Source organism: Taudactylus pleione, unplaced genomic scaffold, assembly GCF_031769625.1.
Source record: "Taudactylus pleione unplaced genomic scaffold, aTauple2 ptg001032l, whole genome shotgun sequence".
Lineage (NCBI taxonomy): Eukaryota > Metazoa > Chordata > Amphibia > Anura > Myobatrachidae > Taudactylus > Taudactylus pleione.
The window spans coordinates 7,489,277-7,516,203 of NW_028285433.1; the positions used below are offsets into that span (position 1 = coordinate 7,489,277).

The window sequence follows — 26,927 nt, forward strand, 5'->3', positions numbered from 1 at the left end:
ACTATTAAAAAAAAAAGTTAGTGAATATTTTTTAACTAATATAAGCAAATCAAAACGCATACAGAAACAAAGATCAGTGGAATTTATCTATCATTTTATTATTCAGCTCCTCTCCGTAGATCCAATTCAAGCAGCACAATAACTAAATATTGGAAAAATGCAGTATAGAAGTTTGTGCAGAAAGCAAGGGCAACAATTGTTCCATATATATTTGTACATCATATTTTGAAATGTTGCTGTAATGTACAGAAATGAAAAGGAATAGTCTAATGTCCCATTACATATATTTATTTGAGTTCTTGCACCTTCTGCTCCAAACTGGCCTGATTAGCTCCACTAAATTCATGTATCTGTAGGAAGATAAACAAAATGTTTAAAATGAATATTTAAGAATAGTCATTTGGAACGGCCATTTTTTTTATAGTAAAAAACAAAACACTGTATATAGGAATGTGTAAAGCTATGAAGGTTACATGGCATATCATATCTGTTGGGAACACAACAGTGGTTGGGGGGAGTAATAAGGAGGATAGACAGACACATTACATCAGTGGTCCCAACAGTCCATGTTTTAAGGATATCCATGCACAGGTGACTTTATTAGTACCCCAGTCAGTTTGATTACACGATCTGTGCACAAGCTTGTATATCCTTAAAAAACAAGAGATATGGTAAGAACTTACCTTTGTGATCTGTTTCTACGAAGTCCATAGGGTCCACAGGGTTGACCTTGGGGTATAGGTTGGGAACCAAATCCGGGCACCATGCAGTTAAAGCTTTTATCTCCCAGGATGCACTGGGTCCACTCTCCCTATAACCCCTCCCCCAAGCCAGAGGCACCTCAGTTTGTAAGTAGCCAAAGGCCGGAGGAGGAAAGAAAGAAGACTGGAACACTCAATAACCATACTCACAGAGAAGGAGACGGGAAACCGGTGACCAGTAACACAGCCCACATGAAGCCACGTGCATCAGGGCGGGTGCCCTGTGGACTTCATAGAAACAGATAACAAAAGGTAAGTTCTTACCATATCTCTTGTTTTCTACTTCAGGGTCCATAGGGGGTCCACAGGGTTGACCTTGGGGATGTCCCAAAGCAGTCCTTATAAGAGTGGGGACGCTCCTGTGCTGAGAGGAGAATCTGTCACCCAAAGTAAGCATCCTGAGAGGCAAAGGAAACCAATGCATAGAACCTTAAAAAGGTGTGTACAGAAGACCACATGGCCACCTTACAAGGCAAAACAGCCGAGGCGCCACAGTGAGCCACCCACAGCCTGAGGAAAAACAAGGATCAACAGAAAGGCCTACCTACGTGTAGGCCCCTGAGAAAGACATACAAAGCCATCCAGCCAACATCTGTTTATTGGCCGGCCATCCTTTCCTGTGAAATCCAGACTCCAAATAAGGAGTCTGATTTCCTGAAGGAACTCGAACGGATCACATAAATCCGAAGAGGCCAGACCACAGACAGTCAGTCAGTCAGTCAGTCAGTCAATGAGGCCACACCAGACGAGAGGACTGGTGACTAAAATGTCAGTACCATAAGTTCCAGAATAATATGGAACTTAAAAACCACTTTAGGAAGAGACACAGGGCGAGAGCAACTCACAACCCTCACATGAGAACGCTCCCAATACAGACACTCTCCTGGCGGAAGCAAACACCATAAGAGAGACTAAGCCATAGACCATGTAATGGCTATCAAACCTAGTAGTTCAAATGAAGGTCCCAGGAGGACACGAAGAACCACTACCAAATCTCAAGGAGCCCTAGGGGGGACAAAAGGGGGGCAGAATCTAGAAAACACCCTGAAGGATGGTAAGGATACCAAAGAGTGGAGCAATTCCACAACCAGATCCGCACTCTCAGGAAGGGCAGGCGGAGGGAGAGACCCAAGCCAGCTGGAAGGAATGCCAGAACATTTGGAAATCCTAAACACCGGAGGACCATAGCAACAGGTACGATACCCATAAGAATTAATTATGCCATAGTCTGGTAGATCCCAGCAAAAGTAGGCCTATGCTCTCCAAACATCTGGATTATGACAGTAGGGAAGTAATCAAAGACAAACAATCCAGGACCAGGGAAAGGGAAGGACCCTGAGACAACAGGTCCGGATATGGAGGGAGCAGGAACAGAGTGTCGATGGCGAGACTCCGAAAATGTAAGTACCAGTGACGTCTGGGGCAATCTGGAGCCACCAGCAGGAGGGCACTTCCGTCTCGATTGAACTCCCAAAGACCTCGAGGAAGAAGGGAGGCTGGAGGAACAGGTACACAAAGTGAAAAGGTCCCCTGCACCGACAACGCGTCACCTGAAGGATGCTACAGCACCTCTAGTTCTGGACCCCAACACCAGCAGTGTGCGAGTCAGAAGGCCATGAGGATCACCTCTGGGAGGCCCCCTCTGCTCACTAGGAGTTGAAACCTCTTGAAGAGACCAGCCTGTGGAATGCATGTCGTGACGGCTGAGGAAGCCCACTTCCCAATGGAGAACTCCCGGAATGAACACTGCAGAGATGGTGGGGAGGGGACCCTTGGACTATGACCGAATGTGTGACATTCCTGTCATTGCTGCCCAACGACCAGAGTCCCCTAGATGTAAGTCACTATTGTGACACTGTCGGACAGAACCTTTTCAGGTTTACCGTGAAGTATGTGTTAGGCCAGAGTGAAGACCCAAGACAGCTTAAAGTTCCAACAAGTTAATTGGTAGGGCGGAATCAACAGGCGTCCACTGCCCTGAAACGAATGTGGAGCAGACCCTGCTCCCCAGAGACTGGCATCCGTTGTAAAGATTACCCTGGATGAGATGACCAAAGCCACCCAGACAGAGAGCGACGCACCTCCAGAGAGAGCACCATCGTCTGAACAGTGATCCGATGGAGAAACCCATTCCATCGGGAGAGGATCAGATTGTGCAAAGGCCTGGAATGAAACCAAGCATATTCCACCCTTCCGAAGGTAGACACTCTGGATTCCAGAACTCGTATTAAAGAGAGTAAAGACATTCGTCGACTGTGTAGACATCCGCGCACTCGCAGTTGAAGAGTGGAGATCTTGTCTTACGTCAGAAGAATTCTCAGATTCTGAGAATCTATCCGGGCTCCCAGATGAATCATACCCTGTGAGGGATGCAGGGAGGACTTTTGTCCCCTTGATTAACCTTTTGTGCCTGTGAAGGAAAACAACTGTTAACTTGAAATGGCTTCAAGTACCCTGGTGATCCTGCTAAGAGCAGGAGGTCATCCAGATACTGGAGAAGTCTGATACACTGAACAGGTGGACTGTCAGAAAATCCATAAATCTGGTAAACCCCGGCGGGGCTGTGGACAGTCTAAAGGGCAGAGCCTGAAAATTTCAAGTGTTGCTGTGGCACAGCAAACCTGAGCCAACGCTGATGAGAGGGCTCTATAAGCACCTGTAGGTATGTGTCCTGAATATTCAGTGATACCATAAAAGTCGCCAGGTTCCAAACAGCGGATGATGGCGCATAGGGGTTTCCTCCAGAGCCCACGCACCTTTAGGAACTGTTTCAGGGAATTGAGACAGAGGATAGGCCAATAAGGACAAGTCGGCCACTGCCACAGAAAGAAAGTAGAACAACCAGTCCCTCGCTGAGATAGTGGGACTGGCCTACATAGCTCTGCTTACTGCAAAGACTTTCTAGCTTTCTTGATTTGTAAGGCCCTGTTCGGGTCTGAAGAAGGGCCAGTGTAAAAACACATGTGAGGAGGCCGCCTGAGCAATTAGAGGGCATACCCGTGAGAAACTACAACTCCTACCCAAGTATCCGTGGTGACATAACGCCAGCACTGGGCGAAGTGAGAGTCTGTATCTCACTCTGGAATCCCCCAGATGTAGACCTGTCTAGTCAGGCTGAAGGTTTATCCTTAGGTTTAGAAGCAGGGTCTGGAAGTCCAGGTCTGCTCGGTACTGGACATGGGGGCCCTTTTGGAGGCCAACAGCCTAGGAAAAAAAAAAACAGGCCTTTAGGCTGACCCAGAGGACAAAAAGACTTAATAGATTTTAGTCCGAAGCCTTGTAGTGGGAGAAGCTGAAGGCGGTAATCTTGCAGTTAGTCATACTGCCAAGGTCAGGACCAAACAAGATCTTCCCAAAATATATGGTATCTGCACCTCTGTTTTCCCAGAGCGCAGCCATAGGGTATGTGCATATTTTAGGGGTGCGACAAAAAAAAAACAAAAAAAAAAAACCCACACATTTGAACCCTAGCCGTGCTGGAGGGAAAAAAAAAAAAAAGTTACAAATGCATCAGCCTAGTATGCAATAGTACCAGCCAACCCTGCGATAGCCATGGTAGGACGGGCAACAGCCCCTGAAAGCGACTATATTGATATCAGGCAAGGTTACCACCTATGGATCCGCAGAATCCGTCAGGGCAGGAATGGGAGGCGTAGTAATGCCTGTAATCAGACAAGTAACCTGCAAATCCACCCCAGGAGGTGATTTCTATTACTTGTGATGAACCTCAGGGAAAGAGAAACAGTAGGCCAAACGCTATTGTGAGACCTATCTGGCGATAGCCAGACTCCCGCCATGAGATCCACCCGTTGGTCAGGGACGGAGGAAAACAGCCGAAGACACGTTAAACTGAGGGTATATGATTTAGGTGCAGGTTCGACATTCTCTATAACTAGAATGGCGACGACTGCTAGCCCCAAAGCAGGGATAACAACAATACTTGAAATAGGCTCCCCCCCGTGTGAGAGGGAAAGAGCACAACACATCATCCAGTGCACCCTATGTTAGAAGGCAGAGCTAACTGGGAGGTGACCACAGAGCGTTTATCACGCCATTTTGTGTTTTGCAGAAACAACCACCACCCAGGGTGGCTGTCGTGTTAATCCCTGCAAGGGGAATGTCAGACTGTTATGGTACCAGAGGGAATTCATGTACTGTGAAAAACCCCGGTATGGAGTGATGGTTTGTGTCACAAGGGTAAAGTGCAAGAAACTGCAAGATACCCTGAGATGAAAAGGGCAGTATGGTGAAGTAACCCCGAGTGAGTTACAACAATGGGGGCCACCCGGCAATCCGCAATGGTGACCAGGAACCTGAGAAAACAAACCGCCCAAGGGGGTTGTGTAAGGGGCCCGGCACCCGATGGCGCCGCATACATAACCCTTTCTGAGTCAAGTCCTCCGCACTAATACCTGTAGTCCATGACTTTCAGGATAGCAAAAATGGGTGCAGTATCGTGCTCTGACCAACCATCTTGGCGGAATTATTAAGCAGCGCTATACTGGTCCTGACTGGCGCCAAGATTAGCTGCAGGGACCCATTGTCAGCGTATGCAACACACAGTTCCACCTAACATATGGCAACGTGCAGCACGTAACAGTATGTGACAAACCTCACAAATATTGACAAATCTATATATGTGAGGTCTCAGAACCACCCTAAGTACTCCTGTATTAGGGCAGTTGGTAAAGAAAAGGGATAGATATACACTGACAGGATAGAGAATAAAGCACAGACAGCACTAGCATAAGTCATACAATGCAGAAATATATATACATAAACAATGTATATATATACTGCAATTGGCACTACATTCAACTGCCCAGATTCAGTGTCTGGGAAGGCTATAGCGCTGTGTACACTGACCTAAATGGTGAGGTACGCAGGGGGACTGGACCAACTGCCATCCTTGGAGATTTACTCCTGTGGTGCAGCAGCAGAACGGCCGCCTGGAGACCTCAGAGGAAGCGTGGCCCGTGGAGGAAGTAGCTCAGCGACGCCAGACTAATACTGAAAGGCGCGCTGAGCTAAGGGGAGGAGTCGCTACAACAGGGAAGGCTTCCTACCCTGGCCGGCTATTAACTCCCGGGACGCCGGCTCCCTGCGCCGATCGTTAAGTCCCTGGTGGTCTAATGGACACGCGGGGTATGGGGGTAGGGGGGGGGCCCGCTGCTACTGCCAGCGCCTCTGGTCTGTCCCCAGAGACTGGAGGCATGGGACTGCATTGTCAATGACCCTACCTGCTCCCAGTCGATCCGGCAGCAGTCCTGGACGCCCGCAGAGTTCGGCTAGTACAGACTGTGGGGTCCTGCTGAGATCCTCAGATCTGTACTGGGGTCTCAGCGCCGGTGGGGTGACGGAGCAGCAACTAGGATGTCCTCTGGACAGTCCAACGCTGCCGCTCTGAAGAGTCCAAAAGTAACAAAAAACCTGTGAACTCATAAAATAAAAAGAAAGCTTAGGGGCTGCTAAACAGCCGCCCCCCCCTGCGATAACGGTGACCCGACTCCGGCCGGGCACCAACTTAAACTGAGGTGCCTCTGGCTTTTGGGAGGGGTTATAGGGAGCTAAAAGCTTTAACTGCGTGGTGCCCGGATTTGGTTCCCAACCTATACCCCAAGGTCAACCCTGTGGACCCTGGAGTAGAAACTGGATTGTTAGGGTGCCTTGGGGACAGAGTTTGGGAACCCTGCATTACACATTTAATAAAGAAACACAATGTGAGCAGAGCTTATGTACAGATGTGTCCTTTTCTTCCGGTTTCTTCAGACGCACCAAATAGCCCCTCTCAGTGTACCAGGTCTTGCGTGACTCGACCATGCCATATGCCTTTTGTGCATAATTAAAACACATGGAAGCGACAAAATGACTGCTAGCTTACTATGATCAATTTGGTTTGTAACATTTGTACATCTGTAAGCGGCCAAGTCTGAATAGGTGTAAAGGCTTTGATGAGCGCAGCCGTGGCTTTTCCTCACGTCGAGGTCAGTTGTGCTTCACGTGTGTGTGTGTGTGTGTGTGTGTGTGTGTGTAAGTAAGGACTTCCTGGAGTATCTAGTACACAGGGTGGTTTTTTGCTGCATCTGCGATACGACTAGGATGCAAAATTTTAAGAAAAATAAGATACACTACTACTCTTGGTATGATCAACCAGTTAATGAGGACACATCTGTATCTTGCAGCTGCAGAGGGGAGATGGCTGAAGTAACATACAAACAAGTTAATCGTGCCAATATGAGAAAAGTGTATTCAGTTCCATAGATCTTGAAATACAAAAGCTAAAAGAAAACATTGCACCTATATAAACCAGATGCAAGTTAAGGAGATCATTAAGATGGCTGTATATTTGCTCTGGGGTCACTTATTCAGTAGATTTAAGAAACATGCAATGCAAAATATAGATGTGAAAATGCAAGCATTTATACACCTTGCTCACATGCAAGAAGGAAATCTTTACATTCAGCACTAAATTATGCCCACAGGCTTTATGGTTTCATATACAGGTTTCAGCTGACCTGCATTAGACTCACTAAAAACACTGTACTAAACATGTGTAAGGATAGAGTAGCACCCACAAAAGAACAGGGCTCACTGTAGCACTAGTCAGGGGCAACGCATGAGGAAGTGGGAGGTTAGTTTTGGTCACTGGAATATCACTTCATGAGAAATGTTATTGCTTCCAATCCTGTTACAGTAACATAACATTCATTTGAAGCAGGACTGGGAGCAGTGAGTGTGTTAATGTAAAAGCGCATGATATGAAAACAAAATGTGTTAGACATTTCATCAAGATTCAGTCTACAATAGATTTGACTTTTTATTTTTTTTTTAAATCCTGAATCTAACCTGTGCTTAGATAAAGTTTATCAAACATGCATTTTACACATAATAATGGAGTATATTGCCATCAACTCTTCATCAAGCCCATGGTCTATATAGAAAACTTTTAGAGCTGCAGTATAGGATATTCCCTGCTACAGTGAGACCCAAGCAGTATTGAAGGTGATCAGTGGTGATGGTTATAGACTGGGAGCCTTAGTATCTTACAATTAAATGTGTGCATCAGGGAGAGAGCAGTCACATGACACACAGGAAATAGAATCTGACAGGAAATAAGGTCCACATTGCCCATCTAATCTGCCCATTTTTATTATTTATTGTTAAAAACCTCATACCCAGGGGAGTTCCTCCTTTGAAAAGCAATTCATGCAGGGTAATTCCCTTCCTCTCCTATGGTAATTTAAAACAATTGCATAATTTCCTGCATTAAATTTGCCCACCCAGTTCAGATGTCAGTGTCAGCAGTTACTGCAGCAAGTGTAAGGGTGTTTGCAGCAAGTGTTTGCATAGTACACATTTTCAGATGTATCATCTGTTGTGCTGCATTGCCGACCTGATAGGTCTGAACGACGTAGTTCCGACTTATCTAGTGTACACAACCACCGATGCACTCGCAATATAATTCGGCAAGCGAACAATATATATCGACAAGTGTGTACCCAGCATAACTGAATAGACATTCTAACCTCAAAGTTCCTTGCTTGGAGTATCTTAATTGCAGGGATAGCATATTTAGTGCAAATGCATAGCTGTATTTAAGAGGGCTAACCTAAATATTCAGAAGTAAATGTGCAAACGATTCAGAAGCTTATCGGAAGTGAAGGATAACACATGTTGATCATGGTCTTTTAGACTAACTTTGTCTAATCTTTAAACAAAAACTGATAATTAAAAGATGAAATGAAATTAAAAAAGGACTTAATAAACTTGTATATTTTTAATATATTTTTGATGTTATTTCATTTAGGACATAAAAATAAAAAAAAGATACATACCCGTTCTCCATTTTTATAGAAATGAAATGTTGGCATACATTTGATGTCACAGTGTGAAGCAACGTCCTATAAAATTAGAAAATAGTATGCTGAAGTTTGAGTTTCAAGGAGTGTATATATACTAGAAATATCTCTGCATGTAGTTAGTAATCAACCTTATACTGCATGTCAAGTGTATTAATAATTTAGTAAAACAAAATATTTTTTATTTTATTTTTTAAAATATACTGCATTGTTAAACAAGTAGTTGTTTTGTATGGCAGCACTTTCATTCACTTTCAGGAAAGCAGGAAAAACAAGACAAAAAACAAATACCACCACCAGGGATTTCACCAAGAATTATTTCACCTGTGCGTCATCTACATCCACTTTAAGGAAAACGACATCTTGGTAATTTGCAGACAAGCTCTAGAAAACAACCAAAACAAAAACCGGTTTATTTTCAGTTAGACATGCATGTTTCTCATGGCCATTAAACTAATACCACTGCATAAAAGGTACCATGAAAAAAAACTGAATGTATAATAAAAGTATCATTTTTTCGTTTCTCTAGGGGTGTTTTGGGCAGGGCTCAGGCATTTATTTGCAGATTGCTACTGTATAATGTTTAACAAGAGTGTGTAAATAAAAAAAACACAAATGTCCGATCTCATGTGACAAATACTTCAAAGCATTTGTTATTCATGAAGTGCCCTTCTTTACTTAATCATGAGACAGTGCTCAGACCACCAGATAAAAGTTGAACCGTTGCAGTTTAGACTTGATCGTTCTGGGATTAATTGTAACGCACCCAGAGGAGGAAATGTCGCTGCGCAGCAGAAGGCCATTTCCAAACACCAAATTGGAGGTCCATCAACCACTTAAGTTAATTATAACAAAACATTTATGCATGTTTTGCTCAGCAAGTGGAGCTCTATAGTATGTGACAAGTTCCATTTGAAAGTCATTGCTTCATACAAACAACTATTCTAGATTATAAATTGGATTTATTCATGGGGTTAGAATACCAGTCTGTTTTTGATTACCATTTTGGCCTAATTCTGAGCCGCACAGCTCCTCAAGTGCCGCTTTGAAAAATGCAGATATGTTGCCAAAAGTACTATACACGTCTTCATTATTAGTATCTTGGGCGGTGATTCAGCATCTGACGTAATTGCAAAGCTGCACGCAGGAAGCTTTGCAATTCTGTCCTTACTCATATGCAAATGCAGCAAGTGTAGGACACCCCCTGCTACATTTGCGATCACACCATCGGTGGTCGATGGTCAATATGGTGGACGGCAGCGGGCCGCCGGCCAGTTGACCTCAGCTTAGTCAGGCAGGCCGGCTTGCGAGCCCAGAATACTCCGTCTGTATGGAGAGAAACGGTAGAAGTCTGTCTGCATCAGAATCGCCCGGGGATATGCAAAGATGTACAGTTTGCCCATATATGCTAGATGCGGTCACATTCAGAGCTGGGCGAGATTCCGAATCAGGCCATCTGTATTTTATGCTCTCATATCAAGTGACCGCAAATATTGAGATTATAGTTGGTCAGGTTCTAATTCTTCACATGTCCTTTTGCTTCTATTATATCCTCATATAAGATCTGTAAGTGTTTGATACTCAATATTTTGTCTGCCCTTTCATAGCTAAATATATGTAAACCAACATTAAAATCCAAATGTAACAGATTTCTGAAAACTGGTGAATAATAAAAAAAAAAAAAAAAAACCACCACGTGATATTTGCTTTCCTACACTGCACTCTGAAAAAAAAACAACAACTTGATTTTGGTTTGGTGTTATATATTATAAGGCTCATACATCTAGCCTGTCAGGGCAATTCCCTGTTTTGACGATGCCGGAGAAATCCAACATGTTGAACAATCTTGATTCCCCGATTTCATCCTGAAAATGGTCAGAATCAGAGTGAGGGATTTTTAACATGTTGAATTTCCCCGACGGATCGCTGGTCATCGCTGTTCGGCGATCTGCAGTTTAATCGCCAAACGGATTGGTAGAACGGGGAATTGGGCCTGCATAAAGCCAACTTATTTGTGTGTACCCATTTTCATAAAGTGTTTGCTATACTATACCAATTATCTTGTCACTAGGAAAAAAAAAAATCAATTGGCAGGCTAAAAATGCAGCTAAATAATTTAAGAACAGTGAAAGGGATCCGGTAAGATGAAAGTAACAGGAAAATGAGTTGCAGATACAAGGGAGACAGTATTACCACTTAAGTAGAGCTAGTGCAACATATATTTACCCTTTCACTGATTAATATTAGCTGGCATGTTGAAGCAAATCTAATGATTCTGTATGTAAATATCCAAGTGTATGCAGCACCATATAAAGGTTTAATATAAGAAAATACAATGCACAGTACAAAACAAATACAAATATAGCAATAAAACCACAAACGGAGTGAAGAGTACAGGGGAATAACAGCACTAAACGGTCCTGTACCACATGTTATGGGCGTACAGACAGTATCAAAGCCGCAAAGGGGAGGAGACAAAAGAAACTGGTGGTAAGCACAGGAAAGGAAGAACACCCTGTCCATGAGCTTACATTTTAAAGGGGGGGGTGTGGGGGGATATAAACAGTTGGAGGGTGAATTGGGAAGGATACAAAGTAGGTAGGAGGAGGGAATGTGTGAGTGAGCTAAGATGAGGGTAGGTAGTCTTCAGTGATATGCTTTCACAAAACATTTATAGCTAGGAAGCAGGAACTTAGGGAGGGAGAACATTCCAGAAGAGGCAGGTGATGTGGGTGAAATTTCAAAGTAGGGCATGGGAGGAGATAACTAGAGTAGAGGTGAGGCAGCAGTCAGAGGAGCAAAGAGGGTGGGAGGGAAGGAGTAAGGGCAGAGAGGAGGTTGGAGATGCAGGGAGGGGAGGAGTGATTAAGGGCTTTATAAGTATGGTTGACATGGAACTGAATTGTGGTAGCCAGTGTAGGGGGTTGCTGAGAGGAGAAGCAGAAGCCATGCAGCAAGAGTGGCTAAAGAGAAGAGCAGCACTGTTAACAATAGATTGGAGAGGGGAAGAGTAGTCAGAGGGAAGCCAGAAAGGAGAATAAGGTTACAGTAGTCAAGGTGAGAGAAGAGTGCAAAACATTTACCGACTTACATCAAAGAAGGGTCCAATCATTTTACATGGTCCACACCACGTGGCTGTGAAGTCAACAACAACTAGTTTGCTGCCAGCATCAATCAGGGCTTGTTTGAATTCATCCTGAAATACATGGGGGGGGGGGGGGGAAAAATGGAGTCTGTAAAGGGATACAATTATTCTGATGATAAAGCAAAAAAAAACACCACTAGAGATGTTTGAATGACATTTACATGCATATTTTGCTTAATGTATAATAACCAAGTCATATAAAACACAGCTACTCCATTTACCTATAGCAGAAGCCAAGAGTATTCACGCCAACATCTGAGTTATGTATAGTGGTGGGTGGAGTCGGACACCAATTGAAACTGGCTCCCATCCCCTATAGAACCCCTCCTTACCACCATGAGCTCAGTCTAATGTTTAACAGAGCCAGGGGAGAGCCACGTAAAAAAAAAAAAAAAAAAACGGGGAACAACATGTATCCAGTATGAAAAGCCAAACAAGGGAAGGTCCTTGACATCCCCCAGATGGATTGAAAGGAAGAGATTTTACGGTAAGTACAAATCATATTTCCTTAATCATCCATCTGGGAGATGCCTTACAACTGGGTGATATACCAAAGCCAATTAATTAAGGGAGGTGAGGTAAGGAGCGTCGGAATTGACCGCTCTAAGAATTTTCCGCTCAACACTGGCATCTCTTGTGCCGAATGTATGGAAGCAGAGCAATTTAGTGAAAGTATGTACGGGTGACCAGGTAGCTGCTTTGCAGAGCTGCTCAATCGAGGCACCATGCCATACAGCCGAATAAGCTCCGACAGCACGAGTCAAATGAGCCCGAATTGAGGCTGGAACTGCCACATTCAAAAACAAATATGCCTGCCAAATGGCAGAAGTGACACATCTAGCAATGGACCTTTTGAGGCAGGCCAGCCTCTTTTTGGTGCATCAACCAACACCAACAGGGAATCCGTATGCCTCAAAGACGCAGTATGGTCCATGTAAATGCGTAACGCACGTTCCACATCCAACAGTGAAGAAGCTTCATTAGTCACTGAATCCTGGCGAAAATCTGGAAGGACAATATCTTGGTTAATGTGGAGAGCAGATACCACCTTTGGCAGAAAGGAAGGTGTAGTGCGTAACACTATCCTATCCTCATTCAAAATAAACAGAGCTTTACATGAAAGAGCTGCTAATTCAGATACTCTTCTGGCCGAGGCAATGGCCAAAAGGAAACCAACCTTTATAGCGATATTGCAATTCTACAGACTACAAAAGGCTCGAATGGTGCCATTTGGAGAGCCTCCAAAACTAAATTGAAGTCCCAAGGAGGAACATAAGAAGAACAGGATCGATATGGCCGAAACCAGTCCTTTAAGAGAAGACCATTTCAGACCATTAAATAACCCATCCTGCGAAAAAGATAAAAGAGACAAGACACTTGGAACTTTTCTGGTTTGTACTTGTGTTGTTCAGACCAAGAAATTTTCCATATCAGATGATAGATCTGGGAAATAACCAGCTTACAAGCCTGTATCATGGTTTTCACCACAGAATGAAAATCCCTTGGCCATCAGAAATCCTGGATTCAAGAACCCTGCCGTCAAGGCCAAGTGAGGCAAATTTGGGTGACGGCATGGGCCCTGAAGCAACAGATCTGGACACAGAGGTAGACAATATAGAACATCTGCCAACATGCTGTGAAGAACTGCGTACCAATGACGGCGTGGCCAGTCCAGAGCCACCAGAATGACCAGACATGCCACATGTCGAATCCGCCAAATTACCCTTGGTAACATTACCATAGTTGGAAAGATGTATCCCAGCTGGAACCACCAATCGCTGTCATGGCATCCACCAGATCTGCCTGAAGATCCCGGGACAAAGATCCATACATTGGAAGCTTCTTGTTGAGATGAGAAGCCATCAAATCTGTATCTGAAGATCCCCATCTGGCAACTATTTCTGCAAACACCTTCTGGTATAATTCCCATTTTCCTAGGTGCACACTGTGGCGACATAAAAAGTCTGCATCCTAGTTGTAAATCCCCTGGAATGTAAATTGCTGAATTAGCCGAAAATCCAATTTTCTGCCCAATGAAGGATGTGAAAAACCTCCCTCATTGCGAGCCAGCTGTGTGTGCCACCCTGCTTGTTTATGTAAGCAACTGCTGTGGCATTGTCTAATTGTTCAGATAGCCCTGAGCCTGAATCAGTGCATATCGAATTGACCTTAATTCCAGTATATTGATAATCAGAGTGGTCTCCTGGACAGAACAAAGCCCTTGTAAGTGTCTGTCCAGAACCACCACCCCCCAGTCTATAAAGCTGACATCTGTGGTGACAATGGTCCAGTCCTTTACTGACAATTGGGTACCCTTGTTCAGATTTGCATCCTGAAGAGACCTCCATGTATAAGGTGATAATCTGAACAACTGCCTGTTTAATCAAGGGTCCAGATTTACAAATCGATGCAGCAATTGGTTTTGTAGAGGTCGGGCTTGAAATCTGGCAAAAGGAGCTGCTTTTGCCGGATCCCCCCCCCCCCAATGTCTGTATGGCCCTTAGAACCGAGATATAAGACATCTGTAATATGGTCCTTATTTTGGATTGAAAATCCTGAATTTTTGCATGAGGGAGAAACACTGACACAGGGTGTAGCAGAGTAATCCCAAAAATACCATCCTCTGGGATGGAATTAAATTTGATTTGGGAAAATTGATGATCCAGCCGAATCTCTGGAGCATGCCTATTGCAATCTGAAGGTGTTGTTGTAATAGAGCTATTAAGGGAGCTCTTCCCAACAAATCATCAAGATAAGCCAACACATGATATCCCTACTCAGGAGAAAGGGGATACATGTATGTCATTATCTGTGTAAATGCTCTGGGGGCGATGGCCAAACCGAAAGGCAGAGCCTGAAACTGAAAATGCTGATGCCCCACTGTAAACCGCAGAAGATGCCGATGACCTTTCCATATAGGAATATGGTGGTAGGCAAACTTGATATCGATGGAGGCCAGAAAATCATCCTCCTCCATAGAACAAAATGACTGACCTTATCAACTCCATCTTGAATTTTTCCAAGTGAAGATAAGGATTTAACCCCTTGATGTTGAGAAGGGGTCAGAATGACCCATCCAGGTTGTCTACTAGGAAAAGTTTGGAGCAAAACACCATGCCCACCTTATTGGAACAATTACTCCAGAGCACGAAAGCACAGAAATTGCCTGCCAAAGAACCGCCTTTCTGCAACCATCCACAGGGAGAGGAGTGGAATAGAATATTATTGGAACAGGACCTCACTGATACAAAATTTAACCCCTGGTGACTATTCGACTTACTCAGGTTCTGGGAAAATTGGATAATTTCCAATCCAGATTCTTGGGTAAGTGACCTCCCATCGGGTGGCGAAACAGTTCCGCGATGGTCATCTGGATCTACCTGCTGACTTAGCAGTGGGTTGACTGACTGGACACGTGTTTCACCACAACGGGCTTGTTCACCCGTTGATGATGAACAAGCCCGTTGTGGAAACACGTGTCCAGTCAGTCACTCCCCACTGCAGGAGGGAGCAGCACGGCAGGTGGGTGTCAGGTACAATCCTTTGGTCATTTTAACTCAGGTACTCTTCTTCGGGTGGGTCGTGACCTGGTCCGGTAGCGCATTCAGATTTCTGCAATGCTTACAACAACAGACACTGCCTAATGGTGGGTACACACTTGGCGATATTACTGAGCGACTGCACGATTACGACATCGTAGTCGTGCAGTCGCTCAGTAATCGTGCATTTTTATGTCGGAAACGACCAGCGATGCGCACCCCCGCTGGTCATTTCCGACATTGTCCATCGCCTGAACATGCAGCACAATCTGACGATAACGACAGATTGCCATGTTCAGGAACGACTGATCGTTCAGTGCAGACACTACAGGGGATCAGGAACGATGGTACGATTACGATGTCGTAATCGTACTGTCTTTCCTGATCGCCTAGTGTGTACGCACCTTAACACCACATATGGATCGGCGTCCCCCACCTTTCCCTTTATTTTCTATCAGTTATTCCTGATCCCTCTCTCATCCCAGTGAAGACCCTGGACAGCAGAGGGGACCAGGTACTTGTACGCCGTACTTACTATTTAGATTTCTATGGGGTTATGTGACAACATGATATTATCTGCCTACAGTATGTTATACTATTTAATTATGTCATCCGGGATTGTTATCCTGATATAAATCAGTATCAGATCATCTGGGATATTTTTACGCCTACAGGGAGGTGTTTGCTCTCCCCTTTTTTCAGAGTACTCTGTTTGCATTTCATGTGTATATATATTTTTGGTTACATTGAGGTAGTATCCAACTCGGCAATAGGATTAAATAAATTGTTGCAAGCCGGGGATCATTTGCATATATGTTTGTGTTTGGCCACACATGGTATATGAATATGGGATGATACTCAGCAGACACGCTATTATCACACAATGTATAGATTCATCTCAAATGACCGAGTGATTATCATTACATACAGTTCTAATTTATGAGTTATTTCCAATTTTTATATGTCATATGAACTGTACCTGACCCTGCTATTATAATATATTATGTACCCATCAGGAGCTATATGAGCATATGAATTCAAACAAGCATAATCACCACATACTTTATGCTAATTCTTATAATACTGTAGATATATTTTTATAACTTCATGAGATTAATTGCTAAGGGAGCTCAATTAGATATTTTATAAATGAGCACAACAAATCCCTATTTTTCTTTATTGGAAATATATTAAAAGCTAATTTTTAATTATACTAACAAATCATTTATGTACAAAAGAGTGCCCCACGAAGGAATCACTATACTGATGATTGGTTTTTCCAATTATTGTTACTTTTTGAGTTTTAGTTACATGATTCTAGGGAGCACCTCCAGCATATAAAATTTATCTTATGATAAAATTAAGATATAAGATATGATATATATGTTACCTATTGCTGGTTTTACTTTTAGATGTGAAATATAACAGTGGTTATTGTTGCTGTGCGGGAAATTCTGGTTTCTTTGGAATAAGCCCAGAACACCAGGTTAACTACATATAGTAAAAATCCTGGTTATACTGTTATTTGCTTGTCAGGCCTCCATCCCCCAGTGCCCACTGTTTCAAACGGATCCTCAGCTGCTGTGGCTTTCAGCAGCCTGCACTTTAATATATATATATTAGATAGATAGATAAGTATCTATCTATATACATATATACTCCTGGGGAAGTGGAGGCATGGCCATCCGCAGTGTCCTGCTTATTCAGGACACCTGTGCATAGCCGGCGGCTTCCATGGCTCGGCCTGAAGATATTAACTCAACTTCTCGGAGTGCCCGCTGTCCTCGATGACGTCACCCGCCGCACGCACTCAGTGCCGTAATGCTCTCTCCGATCACCTGTGCTTCCAACAGCCTGCAAATTAATTGTGGCCGCACCTGATGACATCACCACTGTGCTCCTGCACGTGTCAGCGGCATGCTGGAACCGGCAAAGCCCCTCTCTCATAAAGCAGCCGCATATTGCTGCTTCTGTAACACTCTCCCTACTGTGAGGATTGAAGCAGTGTTGTGCTAACAGCCCCTGGAGATGTGAGACAAGCATGCTCCACAGGATCTGTGAGTAATTCCAAGCCCTGGTCAATCTGCTCAAAAGCAGTGTGCCAGACAGCAGTATAATGGCAACAAGATTTAAACAATTAGGGGTCTATTTATCAAGCAGTGAAAAGTATGGGGAAGTGGACCAGTGGAGAAGTTGCCCATTGAAGTAGCATTTATCAAGTACAGGGCTCGATTCTATTGATCGCGAAGTAAATAGCACCGGGAGGGGTGCGAACAGCAATCTGACAAAATCAGACAAAAGTAGATGCAATGCGGTTTTCTGCCCTTAGCGCCAGGAAAACAGCATCGCGTCGGGAAGTTTAGCCGGAGAATGCCCGTTATTGTGACTAAACACCCTGTTCATGGTGCGAGTATGGGTATTCCCGACCTAACAGCGAGCAGAATTGAATAGCACAGGGAGCTCTCTCCTGGCGCTATTTACTTCGCAAAATTTCTAATCTATATAACTCCCCCTCTGTTAGTGTTTGTCGCCTGTCTCCAGGAACTAAGCGCCCAAATTCAAAACATGAAAGTAAAGAAGTAAAGCCTAAATAAAAGCTATGACCTATCTAACTAGTGCCTTACTCCAAAGACACTAAAAAAAAAAAAAGACTGAGCTTACGGTGGTAAGGGAGGGGTTATATAGGGGGTGGGAGCCAGTTTCAATTAGTTAGTGTCCGACTCTACCCACCACTATACATAACCCAGATGTAAGGCATCCCCCAGATGGATGATTAAGGAAATGGTGGTGTAAACCCATTCTGGAAAGTCCCAACGTCTAAAAATATCCCACAATTACAGCGATGACCAACCCAGATGTAGTTATCCTTTTAAATAAACTACAGTACAATCTGGCTATTTGCATTAGGTCAGGAATTTAGATTACACACGGTGACTCAGCACTGCAACTATGGTTACAGGAAGAGAATCCTTTTACAACACATCTACTGTACATACACGTTAATCTCTCAACACTTACAAAGATACTGGATGTGCATGTACCAAGAAATAAAACAAAATAGACAATATCTTTAATCTACAATGTGCAAAGTCTATAGCATTGATAATTACTGTGTTAAATCTCGGGAATATATATTTTATGCTGGGAGGAACACATCACATCACATCTCACTCTAGGGCTCACAATTTTTCCGGGTTTGCTTTGGACTGGTACATTTATATTTTTTTTTATCCACTTAAAACCTCAACCTCAAAAAGAAAGCAGGAGTCAGTTTTTCTGACCTCTTAGCACTGCTATTTATTTCTGATTCTATCAAAGCTGTTTTTTTCCCCTTCAGAACAGAAATTACTTTTATTTGTCAGCATACTACTTTATTATTGTAGCGTTCTAGTTAAACAAAATAGGCAAAAATATATACAATTTTAATATTATTTCTGGGGTGCAGTAATTAATGAAGTGTAATTGTGTAAAATAGAGGTTCCCAAACTCTGCCATTACAGTCCAGGTTTTAAGGATATCCATACTTGAGTCAAATTGACTGAGGAACTAATTAAGACACCTGTGGTCAAGAATGGAGATCCTGGACTGTAATAGCAAAGTTTGGGAACCTCTGGTGTAATTGAAAAAGAAAAAAAAAAATAAGTATGTACTGTTAATTCAGAAAAAAATAACTAGACACAATTAAAGGTTCTCTTTGTCAGGATGCAAGTACTGTACCATAACTAAAGTTGCTCCTGAAACAAGCAGCAGTTAAGATCGGCAAGTATTTAGGATCTAACCCAGTGGTACCCAAACTGTGCGCCGGACACTTACAGGGTGCCTCAGGTTGGTGGACCAGCACCAAATCAAATTATTTATAGTCAATGTAATGTAAATATGTGGACAAACAGAAGCACAAACCTGTCACTCACCACATAAATGAACCTAAGGATGACAGGTAAGCACAATTTACCTAACTTTAATACATTTTTTTCTGAATTTCTCAATAACAAACTTTTGACTTAGGGGTGCCTTGAAAACAATTCTGATGCACTAGGGCACTGCGATTCAAAAAAGTTTGGGAATCACTGATCTAACCAACAACTTTGACATGCGTTTAGGCATTGCCAATGCTGGACATACTACACAATTATCATGCCGATACGCCCAAAAACAGCAGATCGCCCCGATAATTGTACTGTGTGCCGGATTGTCCAGCATGCCCTTCCAATGGGATATTTAGTATATTAAATGATGGCTGCATCGGTCCAACCGACAGACATTTTCCGTTCCTTCACAGGGAAGGAATGGGGAAATGCCCCCTCTCCAGTGGAGGAGCGCAGATATCGGGGTCAATAAGGTCACTCACATGCCCATGATATCTTCAAGGTGTCAGGCAGTGTATGCCCAGATTTAGTAATAATGCTAAATTAGCTATAAAACCGACTGCTCTATGTACATAAGCATTGCATACTTTCAATTTTCACAGTACAAATATTTAGATAAGGAGGGAAGTGTTGAGAGTTATTAGAACCCAGAAGCATGTCATGTTATAGCAATTCAAAACAAAGATATCATTTATTTAACCAGAAAACTACCACCATTTTAAAAACAATCCAATTTCTTTAGATGGGCTGCAATAAATAGGTATGGCAATTGGTACATGATACTGGCTACAAAGTCACCATTATGTACAAGTATAGTACTGTACGTGGAATTGGTATGAATTACCGCCGGTCCCGACAGCTGCTGCCCAACATGGGTGAAAATCCTGATCGTCCCCAGGTAAGTATTTACTAACCTAACCTCCCACCCCTAACGCTAACCTTCCCCCTAGTGCCTAAACCTAACCCCCCTTCCCCACCGCCTAAAGTTAAGTCGTCATCCCCCCCCCCCGGGAGCCCTAAACCTAAACCTCCCCCCCCCGCAGCGGCACCCGGCAACACTTCGATCGGGATGCCGGGGGCCGGTCTCCCGGCGTCGGTAAAATGACAGGCGTCTAGATTTAGACGCCTGTCATTTAACCCTCACCAGGATAAAGCAGTCGGGATTACGTCAGCTGGCTTCCCGCCTGCATACCCTGTAGGTAGACTGATAGGTTAGGAAAGAGTTAGAGGAATATTAGACAACTACTTTGTAAGCAGAGTAGTGATACTCTCACTAACATGGCTCAAAGAGCACAAGCTTTGTTAATATGTTATAGAAGAGATTTTGGTACCAGTGCTATCAAGCTACAATATAATGTTGGAATGAAACAGCAATTTTCCTTCAAAAACAGTAAAATCTTAGTATTAAAGCTTTGCAGTTGTTGATGCTACTAATTGCAGTTTCATCAATATTTCAAAAATTGTGAAATCAAAAGGTTTTTAAAGTAGATTACAGCAGAAGAAGGTACATGGGGTAATACAGGATATACCTATATCTGCCTTCTCTGTTGCAAAAAAAAAAAAACCAAGACATAACACAACTTATTTGGAAGTGACATACGTATTGATTTGCGCAAGTGCACAAAAGGACATTATTTTTACACCAGCAAAAAGCTGCTGGGAATAATTTTGTCCTAAACTATTCATGGGACACATCTTGTGCCTTTACACAAAGCTTCCCACACACAGAAGCATAAAGTGTAACAGATATAAAACACACTATCCAATTACTTGCATGATTAATTCAAGCCCTAAAAGGAGGCTGAATCCAGCAAATGCTGTTAGGTTAAGGTACAATAAAAGGCTGGTTCTGAAGGGTCAGAGATTACACTTTGATGTGACATTTACACTACTGCACAGAACTCCTTTATCTCTATACACACACTTGTAGTTTGCAGTAGTGTCTCCCAAGAGAAGACATTCTAATTAATGTGTCCAGGGTGTACAATCCAGATATACTATTGCAAAATTAAAGGGTTTGCACTGTGTATCAAGGGCCTGATTCAGCAGCATATGCAATTGCTATTTCATACAGAATGCAGCTGCGAAAATATGCTAATGCCAGCCACAGCTCAGCCAGCATAAAGACGCCCACTGCTGCATTCCCACATCCGTCCAATGTCGCTCATCTGTGTAAACATCGGTACCATCGACGCCCATTGCACAGGTACGCAGCATTTAAGTATGACCAGCCGCAGACACTGCAAGAGAGCTCTCATGCTACGCATGCAATTGCAGTAGCTAATTTATGCACGCCCATGAGACTGCGTTCAAACAGGACAGACACGAATGCGTTTTTCTGACCACCCCCCCCGTCACCACCCCCAAACTGACAGCCTGTCATGCAGTGTGTGATGGATTCCTTTGTGTGTCAATAATCCCCATGTGATCGCTGCGCATGTGCAGTGCGGCTTGTACACATGCGCAATGCACACAATCGCTCAACTGCCAGTCCATGAAGAGGGCATAATAGGCAATTACCCAGCTATAATATACATGATATGAAGTATAGTATATGTAATAATTCTGACATATACAGGACCAACAATCACAGTATTCCATTATATATGGCACTAGGGCCATCCTGCCGGAGCTGAATGTTTGTTTTTATTTTAGATGTGGGCTCCATTCCAGATCATTTCAGCAGGTTCGGGTATCTGGGGGAAGCAGAAAAAGAACCTTGCCCTGCCCTGGACATATATGTACAGATTGGTCTCTTTATGTACTGGCTAGTTTATTATTATACAGTATTACTAATTATCCCTATAGGTGGTCAATATCAGTGCACCCCTAACAGTGCATGTTTTCCATATCTCCTAGTTGGTGCACAAATGTATTCATTACTGGCTCACACGGTTTAAAAGATCAACAGGTGGTGCTAATTATTTAATTTGTGACACTGAGGGGCTCTTAAAAACATGCAACTTTATTATTATATGCTGTTTCTATTGTGGTCATCATGGTGTGGGCTGCGGAGGGGGGTTTCCAGGCAACTGGAAACCCCCCCTGCATTTGCCTATGCAAGTATATGTTACAATGTTTAATTTCATACACACCAGCCGGCTTTTCTGAGCTTGTACTACTGCTGCACATGCCCAATACATGAAGAAAAAAAAAAAAGACATATTAAAAATGCCTCAAAGCCGTTGCGTGTGAAAGACACTGATCGCCGGCAAAAAAAAAAACGTCCGGCTTTGCCTGGATTTTTATCGGCCGGTGAAAATAGCCCATAGGGCAGAGGTTCCCAAACACAGTCCTCAAGGCTCCCCAACAGTTCAAGTTTTAGAAATATCCATGGTTGAGTGATTTCATTAGTACCTCAGTCAATTTGATGTAACCACCTGTGCTCAACCATGGATTTCTCCAAAACTTGACCTGTTGGGGAGCCTTGAGGACAGCGTTTGGGAATCTCTGCCTTAAGGTGCCCATGCATCTGCGACAGATCATCGCAATGCAGAGATGCGATAGAAATTTCTGATCGCCCACCATCGATGTTCAGCCGGATCGCTGACATTTGACATGTTAAATGTCCCTGATTTGACAATCACAATCATTTTTTGATCGCAATCGTCAAATCACCAAATCTCAAGCAAAGTGCTAATGAGCACTACAGATCGTAGTCTCCAATTGATGATGATAATGGAGACTGCGATCTGACCCTTATGTACTAAACGTCATAATGAGAAGCTTTTCAGAGTTTAGCCCCGGTAGTTTACACTATCTTCAGATGGTGTAAACTACTGTAAACCTATGGAGGCTCCAGGGGCAGGAAAGAGATGTTCCGATCTCTTTGTCACAGACCCCGGCCGGCTCCGGAAGCCGACACTGTGGGCATGCGCAGGGTCAGCTTCCACCGAGAAGTCTTTCACTTCTGTGAAAGAAGTCTCTAATTTACCAGGGATATAACGCACAGGGACAGTGGTTACCGCAACAATTGTTCCCCTTTGTACATATTTACAATAAAAATGAAACTATCCCCTGCGAGATGGATACATAATAGCAGCAGTACTGCAATGATTAGTACATAGACCTATAAGCGTTCATTGTTTAGCAAAGTGATGTGATCATATTGCAACAAAATCTAAATCATGCAGTTTAGCCCCAACTACTGTATCTGCAAAGTCCAGATGTAATAAACAGGGTAAGGAGGTGGTTACAAGAACTCTATGTTTAGGAAACTAAATTGATGCATGTTAATCAAATCTCCAGCAAACAAATTAGAATGATTAACTAGGATTAGAAGATTTTACAGATTAGGGATATTCATTAAATAAAGTTTATTGGAATTTCCCTTATACTTTCTGCCACTGTGAAGTCAGAGCAATTTTACAGTTGGCATGTTAATCACAATTGGCAGCTTTTCTTCTCTCAGCATACAGCAACCCAAGAGGATGCCAGCACTGACAACGCCCTTGTTTCACTTACATCTAAGAAAATATACAGAGAGCCAATTACATCACACAAGGAAATAACGGCTTATTATTATTGGGTTGTACAACATGACCTCAAACTTGCACAAGGATCAATACATATAATCCATCTATTTAGTGGACAGAAATCAGGCCCATATAACAAAAAAAAAAAATTCTGCCTTTGATACAGGTTGAGTCTCCCATATCCAAAATGCTTGGGACCAGGGGTATTTTGGAATATTTGCATACCATAATGAGATATCTTGGGAATAGGACCCAAATATACACACAGGATCAGGGCCGGATTTCCCACCAGGCAACCTAGGTGCTCGCCTAGGGCCCAGCAGGACAGGCCCCTTTGGCCCAAGAATTCAGGCCGGTTAAAAAGCTCCCAGAGGAGCACTGCGCACGGTCCTGCCTACATTTTCAGACAGTCCCTCTGCACTGGCAGAGTGACTGTGCATAGCTGCGGGAGGAGGGTGATCACTGGGTCCGCCGCCCAGCGGGAGCTAGCTCCGGACCACACACTGAGTGCACTGTCCACAATATGGGAGCCAAAACAAGCTCCGCCCCCACATACCCGCGAATCGTGGCATTACGTCGCAAGGGGGCTGGGACTAATGAAGCAAGGTGTCTGCACCATTAGCAACCTGCACTGTACCTGCTTCATTGAGTGTAAGTACATTATGTATGTGTACTGTTTTAGTGTGTGTACAGTATGTATGTATGTGTTAGTGACTATGTATGTTATTGTGTATGTATGTATGTATGTATGTGTTAGTGTCATGTATATGTGTCAGTGCATGTGTACGGTGTATATTTTAGTGTATATGTATGTTGTGTATGTATAGACTGTTTATGTGTTAGTGTGTGTTAATATATATATATATATATATATATATATATATATATAAATCCAAAGTAGAATCCAGCACTCAATAAAACACTTCTTACCCCATTGCCTTCCAAGCATAACACACACAAGGTGTGACACAAATATCGAGCAGAACTGGCGGCACTCAGGGATTTTTAAAGAAAGACAGCAAACAGCGATTATTCAGTTATGGCTCAAACAAAGTTTGTGTACAGAAATGAAATTCATTTAGGTTTCATATACACCTTATACACACAGCCTGAAGGTCATTTTATACAATATTTTTAATAATTTGTGCCTTAGACAAAGCTTGTGTACATTGAACCATCAAAAATCAAAAGGTTTCATTATCTCAGTCATGCCAAAAAAAAAAATCCATATTTCGGAATATTTGGATATGGGAGACTCAACCTGTATAATTAAAAGTACTGTCACTAAACCACACATAGGGCCCTATTGTGACTATTGTAATCGGGTTATTTAAACCAATACTGAGCTAATGGACAAGTGCCCCACATTCAGGCAACTTCCTTGTCAGCTAGTCCCCTAGCACAACTGCCGAGGGTCACCAACAAACATTCGTCTGTTAATTAATAGATGTCGATTATTCATAATTATTGTTTACATAACCACAGTGTATTCAGGTGTCACCTATTGCCCACCCCTGCATTAGGCCAAACAGTGTGCCCATATACATTATCAATATCTCCGAGAGGTAAGCGAAGAACTATATACACACAATTTAATATATATTGCATAGGCACAATTTTACCTTCTTTATTTATATATAATCTAGAGGCCTGGTTCGGGTTTCCACTGTACCCCTACTCATTGAGGTATTTTCAGGTGATCTTACAAGGAAACCAGAAAGCCCAGAAATCTCAAGACGAAAGCTTAAGAGGCTCTACACGCAGGCTTTGAAAAAAAAAAAAAAATCACTTGTCAAATGCACAGGCAATAACTTTTATTCAGTTCTCCCTGAAAATCAATGTAACTGCTCTTCAAGAAGTCTGTATGTGCATGGGTCCACTCCCTTATATTATTTTTGGACTATTGATATTGACAGACCTGTACCAGCAATGAAGATCACCTGTTGAAGGCATAATGCAGACGGACATTGGGTAGATAGTCCCACATAGCAGGTGATAAGTGGTCTTCATTCCAATATGTTACACCGGCACCCCCACAGTGATCTTTGTCAGCAATCTAACCAACAATAAACATGTTGGAATAAAAGGACACTTATCACCTTCTCTATGGGGAGTAACTATGGAGCAGTGAGAGGCACACACGCCCTGGATGATAGAACATGCTTACTCATTATTGGCTCCCACATCACTGGAATGATTAGACTACTGTAACTAGACTGCTGTTTCGCTACAATGTATGCTATTACAGAACTGAATAATTAATATAATTATAGCAAAACCGAGAACAACAGTCTTCGTGGTTATTATTCTGAACTACAGTACCGATTGATGTATAGCACCCACGTATTACTTTCTGCTCCATCTTTTCATACTTTTAATTAGTTCATGTGTAAAAATGACTTATCAGAATAAATCCATACAGTTTAAACTCCCACTGCAACATGGCAGGATCCCATGATTGCACAAAAAGGGGTCAGAACGTTACAAAGAGAACTGTTACATTTAAATTGCATAAAGATTATTCGTAATTTAATCATTCTACATCCAAAGTACCAGAGCCAGACACACCCTGCACCTGTCAGATATGTAAATACTACAGAAAGTCTGCAGCCCCAGCTGTGCCTGATCATGAGTAACTCCCATGCTCACACACATGGCACAGAACCTCCATCACCCCAGCCCGGTGAGATAACGCCTGCATGTGTGCGACCGCTGCCCATCTTACCAGAGACTCGATGTGTCGGACCATGATGATGCCGGTAACCTGGAGCAGAGGAGGCAACAAGGTAGTGAGAGGAAGCGGTCACAGCGGGGAGAGAAAAGAGGCCAAGTGTAGCGGGCGGGGTGACCGGACGGGGCGGAGCTGAAGATGGGGAACTAGTGCAGCAGAGGAAAGGGCGAGACGGCTGCGGGACGGAGGAGGGGGAATGACTGAATACACACAATCGCAGTGGAGGGGGTAGCCATTGAATTATATGGGCGGTGCTGAGTATACGGATGGTGGGGGGAGAGGGAGATTACAGGAAATGGTGAGGACTAGGGATGGGACATCGAAAGAAAACATTGGAAGTACCGATGTTTTTAACATTGAATACAAAACATTATTTAGATATAAACATTGGTTCTCTGGAACCAATGTTTACCGATTTTTTTTTTTTTTTTTAAGCAAACTGTATTTAAACATTTAATAGATTAATAAACTTTTAAAACAAGCTTACACTATGGCTATCTTCATGGAGGCAAACAGTATATATATATATATATATATATATATATATATAT

The 26,927-nt window shown here is 43.0% G+C and overlaps 1 protein-coding gene across 1 annotated transcript; it reads right to left on the minus strand.

The window, feature by feature from the left end:
* Positions 1-73: 73 nt before the first annotated feature.
* Positions 74-26,573, minus strand: LOC148454061 (thioredoxin-like). Its single transcript, XM_088461282.1, has 5 exons — positions 26,371-26,573; positions 11,712-11,816; positions 8,945-9,004; positions 8,597-8,662; positions 74-350 (listed from the first exon to the last, which is right to left on the minus strand). Exons 1-5 carry the CDS (start codon positions 26,392-26,394, stop codon positions 288-290), a joined length of 318 nt encoding a protein of 105 aa, XP_088317408.1. The 5' UTR covers positions 26,395-26,573; the 3' UTR covers positions 74-287.
* Between the last annotated feature and the right edge of the window lie 354 nt (positions 26,574-26,927).

What these genes read in the sequence shown, in the direction of transcription:
- LOC148454061 (XM_088461282.1), bottom strand. Translation starts at nt 26,394, where the DNA reads ATGGTCCGACACATCGAGTCTCTG. An exon ending in TCCGACACATCGAGTCTCTG is followed by an intron (nt 11,817 to 26,370) that starts GTAAGATGGGCA and finishes CATGTATTTCAG; the next exon opens with GATGAATTCAAACAAGCCCT. An exon ending in TCTATAAAAATGGAGAACGG is followed by an intron (nt 351 to 8,596) that starts GTATGTATCTTT and finishes ATCTTCCTACAG; the next exon opens with ATACATGAATTTAGTGGAGC.